The sequence below is a fragment of the Babylonia areolata genome, chromosome 24 (assembly GCF_041734735.1).
Source record: "Babylonia areolata isolate BAREFJ2019XMU chromosome 24, ASM4173473v1, whole genome shotgun sequence".
Classification (NCBI taxonomy): domain Eukaryota; kingdom Metazoa; phylum Mollusca; class Gastropoda; order Neogastropoda; family Buccinidae; genus Babylonia; species Babylonia areolata.
The window spans coordinates 41927686-41936034 of NC_134899.1; the positions used below are offsets into that span (position 1 = coordinate 41927686).

At 42.7% G+C, this 8349-nt stretch overlaps 1 protein-coding gene across 4 annotated transcripts in view; it reads left to right on the top strand.

Moving 5' to 3' along the window:
- The first annotated feature begins 862 nt into the window (after positions 1-862).
- LOC143298553 (beta-1,3-galactosyl-O-glycosyl-glycoprotein beta-1,6-N-acetylglucosaminyltransferase 3-like) overlaps positions 863-8349 on the top strand; it is a 121390-nt gene continuing 113903 nt past the window's right edge. For 2 of the 4 annotated variants that reach the window (XM_076611429.1, XM_076611428.1), the window contains exon 1: positions 863-1319. In XM_076611429.1, coding sequence (XP_076467544.1) covers positions 1280-1319 — 40 coding nt within the window. In that variant the 5' untranslated portion in view covers positions 863-1279. The remainder of the gene's footprint in view (positions 1320-8349) is intronic. The other 2 variants (XM_076611427.1, XM_076611426.1) reach the window with 2 other exon arrangements.

Consider the following 8349-nt stretch of genomic DNA (forward strand, 5'->3'; position numbering starts at 1 on the left):
GTCTGCCTTAACAATGTCTGCTGGGAGTTCATCCCACTCACGAATGGCACGTGGGAAGAAAGAAAAGAGCCGATACTGCTGTTTATGATTCACAAGCCGTTGGATTTGTTGCTCAGTTCCTGAGATGAAAGTTTTAGCGAGGCCATTGGATCATGGATACGAACATCACGGACTGACATTCACAATAACTGAATCATTTCAACAATAACGGCGAGGCCATTCCCAGCTTGAAGTGCGCCGTCTCAAAGGACCTTAACAAAGAGGGAAGTTGAATGAATGATATGGATACTTATACAGCGCATATCCTCGGTGGGACACCAAGCTCTAAGCGCTTTACAAACTCGGGGTGATTTGCACAACAGGCTGTCGGCAACATCCATATTTCTTCCCCTGTGCTTTTCCGTTTATAAAACGGAAAAAACTTGTAAATTAGTTAATAAAATTGTAATATATACTCTACATTTCTTCCCCTGCACTCTTTGACTGGTCTTCTTTACGTATCTTGACAGGGGAAGAAATGTGGAGTATATATTTATGTTATATAAATAAATTTGCGATTTTTCCCTCTGAGGAACGAAACTGAATGGAAAGAACACAGGGGAAGAAATGTGGATATTGCCAGGCTGTCTTCCTGTGTCATTCAATCACATTTCAGGCATGCAGCCATACACACTTGGACAGACATGTAACATTCTACGTGTAGTCCGTTTTGTTTAATTTACCCCCCGTCATGTAGACAGCTATACTCCGTTTTCGGGGGGTATACATGCTGGGTATGTTCTTGTTTTCATAACCCAACGAATGGTGACATGATTGCAGGATCTTGAACGTGCGTATTTGTTCTTCTGCTTGCGTATACACACAAAGGGGGTTCAGGCACTAGCAGGTCTGCACATACGTTGACCTGGGAGATCGGAAAAAAAATCTCCACCCTTTACCCACCAGGCGCCGTTACAGTGATTCGAATCCGGGACCCTCAGATTGGAACTCCAACGCTTTAACCACTCGGCTGTTGCACCCCCGTCAACTGGTGCAGAGGTAGAGAGTTCCATGTTCCTGGCGCAGATTTTAGTTTTGGTTTCATTTGGTCTTATTACTTTTTTTTTTTTTTTTTTTACAGGAGACGGCGTTTGTTCCTGTGGGGGGAGTTGTTGGTGGCGACGTGTGTTTGTCAAGATCGAGAAGATACTATGGAGTGAAGACGGGTGGTGGTTTCTGTACCTCCCTGCCGTCTATGTGATTGCTGCTCTCCGCTGGGTCTCCTTCCTTCTCCCCTTTGATGGTTCTGTGCGTGTGGCGGCTTCAGGGCGAGACAGAAGGTTAGTACTCTTTCTTCTTTTTTTTTCGTTTTCCTCTGTAATGTTCTCTGTCTGTGTCTGTGTGTTCTGTGACTGTCCCTCTCTTGTGCTTATTCCTTTTATTACCTTCATAATCAAGATAAAGTTTTGTTTAGTTTCGTTTCGACCCCCCCCCCCCCTCTCTCTCTCTCTGTCTGTCTGTCTGCCTGTCTGTGTCTCTTTCTGTCCGTGTCTGTTGGCATGTCTGTCTCCCTACCCGTCTGTCAGTCTGTCTGTCTTGTTGGTATGTCTTTTTCCTGTCCGTCCGTCTGTCTGTCTGTCTTGTTGGTATGTCTTTCTCCCTGTCCGTCCGTCTGTCTGTCTGTCTCTGTCTGTCTGTCTTGTTGGTATGTCTTTCTTCCTGTCCGTCCGTCCGTATGTCTGTCTGTCTGTCTGTCTGTCTCAGTCTGTCTCTGTCTGTCTGTCTTGTTGGTATGTCTTCCTGTCCGTCCGTCTGTCTGTCTTGTTGGTATGTCTCCCTGTCCGTCCGTTTGTCCATCTGTCTGTCTGTCTTGTTGGTATGTCTTTCTGTCCGTCCGTCTGTCTGTCTGTCTTGTTGGTATGTCTTTCCTCTTGTCCGTCCGTCTGTCTGTCTGTCTCGTTCTCTCACGGTCTGCCTGTCTGTCTTGTTAACGTGTTTCTCTTCCAGCTCCCTACCCAGTCTGTCTGTCTCTGTCTGTCTGTCTTTCTTTCTCTCTCTTTGTGCACATTTCTCTCTTTCATCCCCCCCTCCCCCTTCTTACTCTCTCCACCCTCCTCCCGCCTCCTCTCACATTCTCTTCTCTCTTTCTCCTGTCTTTCCATTCTGTCTCCAACGTCTCCCCCCCCCCTCCCCCCGCTCCCATCTCTCTTTCTCTTTCATTTTTCATCTCTCTCCCCCTTCTCACTCTCTCCTTCTCCCATGGAGATGCCTGTGGTCTTTCAGTCTAGTATAGATAACATCCCCCACCTTCTGGAAATTATGTGCTGGAAATTCTCCTCTTTTCTGTCACTCTCTTTGTTTCTGCCTTTTTTCTTTCTTCACTGTTGTCTCCTTTTTCTGCCTTCCCAGTCCATTCCCCTTTCTTTTTTATTTTTTTTAATTTTAAAGCAAGCCTTGGCACTTTTCCACCTCTTTTCCGTAGTCCATGATATACTGTCTGTGTTGTTTTGCCCTGGCGATTAGGTAGTGAGATGTAAACACTGGGATGGGCACTAGCTGCCCATTCTACAGTCTTATTTGTCTATATGGCCTTTTTAATAAAATGTATTTTATGTTTGGCTTTGAAATCATCTTTTTTTTTTTTACGATATTTTATAATCTGGGGATGATGAATTAAGCGGAATTGCTGGCGTCCTCAGCATGGCCTTGTCCTAAATGCTTTTGGAGCTAAATGGTTGGGATACTGTGTCATGAATTGTGCTTTGTTGGTTTGTCTTAGTGGTTTTCGTGTGTGTGTGTGTGTGTGTGTGTGTGTGTGTGTGTGTGTGTGTGTGTGTGTGTGTGTGTGTGTAGATACGACAGTTTTGTGTTGACGCGGTTGAGCATTTGCATGGTTTGACTGTCCTGATATGGCCCCATACGGTCGGCTGGACCATCAAGCAACAAAACCCCCCCCCCCCCCACCCCCCCTCTCTTATTCTCCTCTCTCTCCCCCTTCTCTATCCAGCCTCCCTCCCCTTGCTCTCTCTCCCCCTCCCCCCACCTCCTTCCTCCCTTGAAACATATTCTGTATTGACACGTGTCACAAATTACCACACTGACAATCATGAATTATACATGACATGTTACACCTCTTTGAGCTGTGGCCGTGACGCAGAGCTTTTTTTTAATGTTTTGAACTTTTGTGCGTGCATGGGTGTGTGTGTGTGTGTGTGTGTGTGTGTGTGTGTGTGTGTGTGTGTGTGTTCGCATACGATTGGGTGTACGTGTGGCCATTTGCATGCGTGAATGCAAATGAGCTGACCCTTGAGCACACGTGCGTGTGTCAATGTCCTTCATTTTACCGACACACACATTTCTTTCGAACATCAAATATGTTCTTTCTCAGAAGATATCTTAGTTCAAACAGGATATAACAGTTGTTGATATATATATATATATATATATATATAAAAGGACCCCCCAAAAACAGCTACTATCTCCGCTTCAAATACAAACTCTCGGACGAGGAGCCTTGTGCAAACCACTTGTATGCTCTTGCTCTCCTTGTAACTCTCTCTCTGTGTGTCTCTCTCTGTCTCTGTCTCTGTCTCTGTCTCTCTCTCTCTCTCTCTCGAAATCGATATGATATCATGGTATGAAATATGTAAGCTGACTATTGACTCAGTGTGATCTGAAAATTGTATTTGAAAAATTGTCCAGATTTTGCCTTCCTGGAATTGTCAATAATTATGGATTGCTGATAGTTCAATCGGACACCGTTCTACTGAGTATGTTAGAAACAAGCCTTGCACGTGAGCATTAATGTATGTATAAGTGTGTGGAGTATAAACTGGGATGAGAAGACAAGAGGAGGAGAGGGATGTGAGGATAGGGGGACGTGCGCTTTTCTGTGCGTGCGTGCGTGCGTGCGTGCGTGCGTGCGTGTGTGTGTGTGTGTGTGTGTGTGTGTGTGTGTGTGTGTGTGTGTATTCGTGCGTGCTTGCCTGCGTGTGTGTGTGTGTGCGCGCGTGCGCGCGCGCGCGTGTGTGTGTGTGTGTGCGTGCGTGCGTGCCTGCATGTGTGTGTGTGTATGCATGCATGCATTAAAACGATTGAGTGTCTGTGTATGCATTTGCGTGTGTGCATGCGATTGAGCTTAGTCACGTTTTCATTTTTTTTACGAAGCCCGACACAGTTATTTTGAACATTAAACATGCGTTATTTCAAACACGTCTTAGGGTTTGACAGCCAGTTAGGAAAAAAAAGAAAAAGAAAAAAGAAACACTGTCACAACTTCAAGTTTGAAGTGTCGCAAGAGGAGTCTCTGTAGGCCTACCCGAACACTGTGACGAGGAACATGTCAAAGATAAAAAGAGATCTCCTTGAACGACCACTACCCCCAGTACCTGCGCTGCCTCCCCTCCCCCGCCGCACCCCGAACCCTCCACTCAGACCAGGAAGACAAAAAATAGGCCAGATATAAGAGGCGTTACCGGGGTGTCACTCACAGGAAACAACGCCTCGACCTCACCACCATCCCTCACGGCAAAAAAGACCACAGCCACGAACAACTTGACCTTAAAGGGCAGATCGCCAATGGGTCAACTCACTACAGATGTCACCCCGATTCGCTAGTTCCCGATTCGAATAATGTCGGTTTAACTCTCTCCATACGAACGGCGAAAGAGACGACGTTAACAGCGTTTCACCCCAGTTACCATCATCAAAATATTGCAAGCGGAAGGCTCTTATACTGAAGACGTGAATGTTGACAAAGAATACCACAATTCTGACGACGGAAGCTAAAGGTTGGGTCATTCAGACACCCACTGGACATCCGAGGGGTCTGTGTAGAGGAGAAGAGATGACTGGCCGTACTGAGTGAGTTCGCCAATGGATTCGCTAATTCCCGAATCGAATAATGTCGGTTTAAACAGTATTTTATTTGGAACATGTCACGATACAACACAGATATCGATGAACAGGACAACAAGAACATCTCCATAAAGTCCTGTCCTGATACATGTACATACTGAATATATGACGGATGTCATCATAACTAGAAGTTAAGACGTGAACATGCATGAGTTTTGAAAAAAAGAAAAGAAAAAAAGCTGAGATATAAATAAAGTGAAGAAAATAAATAATAAACGTGTGGTGGAGAAAGAAGACAACAGAGAGAGAAAGAGAAGTATCAACGCTGGGGCACAAGCACAGCAAGACTGAACTTGGTCGACAAACAAAGCGGCGAAGACCAGCCAACCGTCCCGCGAAAAAGAAAAGTCCAGTTTTAGCACCCTAAATTATTGCACATACTGGTTACATTTCCATGGTTTGCGGGACGAAAAACAGAAAAAGCGAGATGGGGACACGTTAGTTTAGTGACTGAATCCGGATCAAACCCAAGTAATGTACAAAACAAGAGGCAAAGCCTTCAAGACTCACTTGTGCGTCACGCTTTATCCAGTAAAAGAATCATGAGGAAAAAAAGTGATTAGAAAAATCGTTAAAAAGTGTTCTGTATTAAATATGAAATATAAAATAAGCTTGGGAGAAAAGAAAAGAAACAAGAGAGGCAAGGCCTTCAAGACGCACTTGTGATACACTTAAAAAAAAAAAAAATCTGTTCGTTAAAGCTTCGCGTTAAAAGAAAAAAAAAGTCCTAACCAGATTCGAACCCCGCGTGTTCGGGTGAGAAGAAACTGCCTTATCCATTACACTATCGTGGCTCCTTAACTGACCTTCTAAAATTTAACATTTGAACATACTTTTTTTTAAAGGGCGATAAATCAATTGCGGTATTCGCAGTGAGAATGCTGTTTAAATCATATTATTCTGGTGTATCTCGGGCATTCAAAAAATATTTAAGGGCAATTAAAAATTCTTTTTAATGGCTATCGCCGCAATCACACTGCAACATTTAGCCGTTTTCACTAGATCTAGATAGATGTACAAGTTTAGTTACACCCGCCGGGAATGTAGTACGACACGGTCGATTCAATTTCTCTTTTATGTTCATTCTAGTTTTATAGTTTTAAAGTTGATATGAAAATTTAGTATTTTAATAAACTAATAACATGTAGAGCCAAGTCCAAGTACTTCTAAACGTCGTAAGAAGTGAAAAGGACTTCATTTTGAGAAAAGTCAAGACTGGAAATTTTTTTCATTTCATCGTGATCAGTTCAAGGGTATTAACTCGCATGGTTTACAGTTTTTAACTGTGAATTCCGACTGATTCTGTGGATATTTTTATGGCAGTTTGGGGCATAATCCAGTAAGTGATGAGGCGTTCACAAAGCTTTCTCTGAATAAATATTTAACGGTCTCCTTCTCCAACTTTCCATCACATGTTATGGTGTATTGTCCATTGAATATAGGATTGAACGGGCAGGTCAACAAGTTGAAACAAAATGGCATCGTTCGCGTTCGCGAAGAATATGAGCACGCACTTTGAATGTGTATAGATATACGTACGCAATAGATTTTTGCCCATGACCTTCAGGACTCAGCCAACAGATCTGTAAAGTCCACTCGTATTGATTTTAGTATTTTCCGAAAAAGACCACTTGGGCGAATGAACATAGTGAAAGCCCTGTACACTGAGAGTAAAACACACAAGCTTTTTATGTATTGAGTATAATTTTAAAATGTAATGTTTAAGATGAGAACGATCAGTTTTAAGCAAATTAAGTCCCCTAGCATTAATTACAGAGTAATTTCCCTTTTTTACTACCTGCACCAAAACGTTTGCAAAATAAATAAAACTTCCATGCTTAGCAAAAGAAGTTCCTGTTTGAACAAAAAATGATAATAATGAGTGCTCTTGTTGTTGTGTCAGAATGTCAGATCAAAGTGCCAAGTTCAGAGAATACAAAAAATATAAATATAACAGTAAATGCAGTTTGCATATAATTAGGCTTCATTTTTTAAATTTTTTTGTGCCCATCCCAGAAGTGCAATATTGTTTTAAACAAGATGACTGGAAAGAACTGAATTTTTCCTATTTTTATGCCTAATTTGGTGTCAACTGACAAAGTATTTGCATAGAAAATGTCAATGTTAAAGCTTACCACGGACACACACACACACACACACACACACACACACACACACACACAGAGAACCGGACACCGGGTTAAAACATAGACTCACTTTGTTTACACAAGTGAGTCAAAAAGTCATGCGCTTGGGATCGAACCATGCATGTTCAGTTCGAAGCAAGCAGACAAATCCCCACTGCTGCGGTGCATCTGACGTCAATTACCTGGATTTAATACGTAAAGCAATGTTGTTGTTTTCTTCTTCCTGCCAGAATAAATATTCAAACATGTTTGAAGCATGTTTTTTGTGTGTTTTAGTGTATCTCGATTACTCTTTTATTTAGGTGGTAAAGGAGACGTTGCCATCACTTCAAGCACATCGCAACACATGGTAGATCTCTAGATCTGCACGTACCAGTCTACAACGGGCTGAGAGAATGATCGATTTGGATTTTTCGTTTATGTTCATTCCAATTAATTCAGTGTCCACTTTAGAATATTTATGCAGTAAACACGTCGATGGTGTAGTTGGTATCTTTGTATGTGTTCTGTCGAGAATTTGTATTTCTTTCTTGTCAATTGTGAACAAGAAAAACGAGGTCATGTTCTCTTCTCACCAAACACTTCTTGCAACTCAGTGGGAAGCGGATTTGTTTTTAGAATTTTCGGATTTCGGAACGAATCTCAACGGAATAAACCGTTGATGACCCGGAAATACAGCTTAATTCGGGAGACTTACAAACTGTTATTGGTATGACTGTGAAGATATTTTTCATACTGTGTTTAAGCTAAACTGGGAATTGGCATATAAAATATTTCCAGAGAAAATGGCAGTGTTAAAGTTTACCATGGACACACACACGCACGCACGCACGCACACACACACACACACACACACACACACACACACACACAACCGAACGCCGGGTTATAACACAGACTCACTTTGTTTACACAAGTGAGTCAGTAAGAGTCGAAATCCACTGAAAATGGGTTACAACATCTACTGAATGGTAATGTCGTTTCATACATTGCCGGTAAAATAGGTGCAGTAATTCAGGATGTCAAAAATTGGACTTTCGCCCACCATCTAGTTGGTGATCCCGATTGGCCTATTCCCAGTTCGCCTATACGTACTCATTTGCTCTGTACCTGTTCGCTTAAAAAGGTTGGACGTGTGGCGGCGGACATATGGTTAAAGCGTTGGGTTCTCGACCAAGGGCTGTCCCTAGAAAAATTATGCAGAAAAATCCACTTCGATAGGAAAACAAATGAAAGTGCAGGCAGAAAAAAAAGGGTGGTGCTGTCAGTGTAGCGACGCACTGTCCCTGGGGAGAGAAGCTCCAAT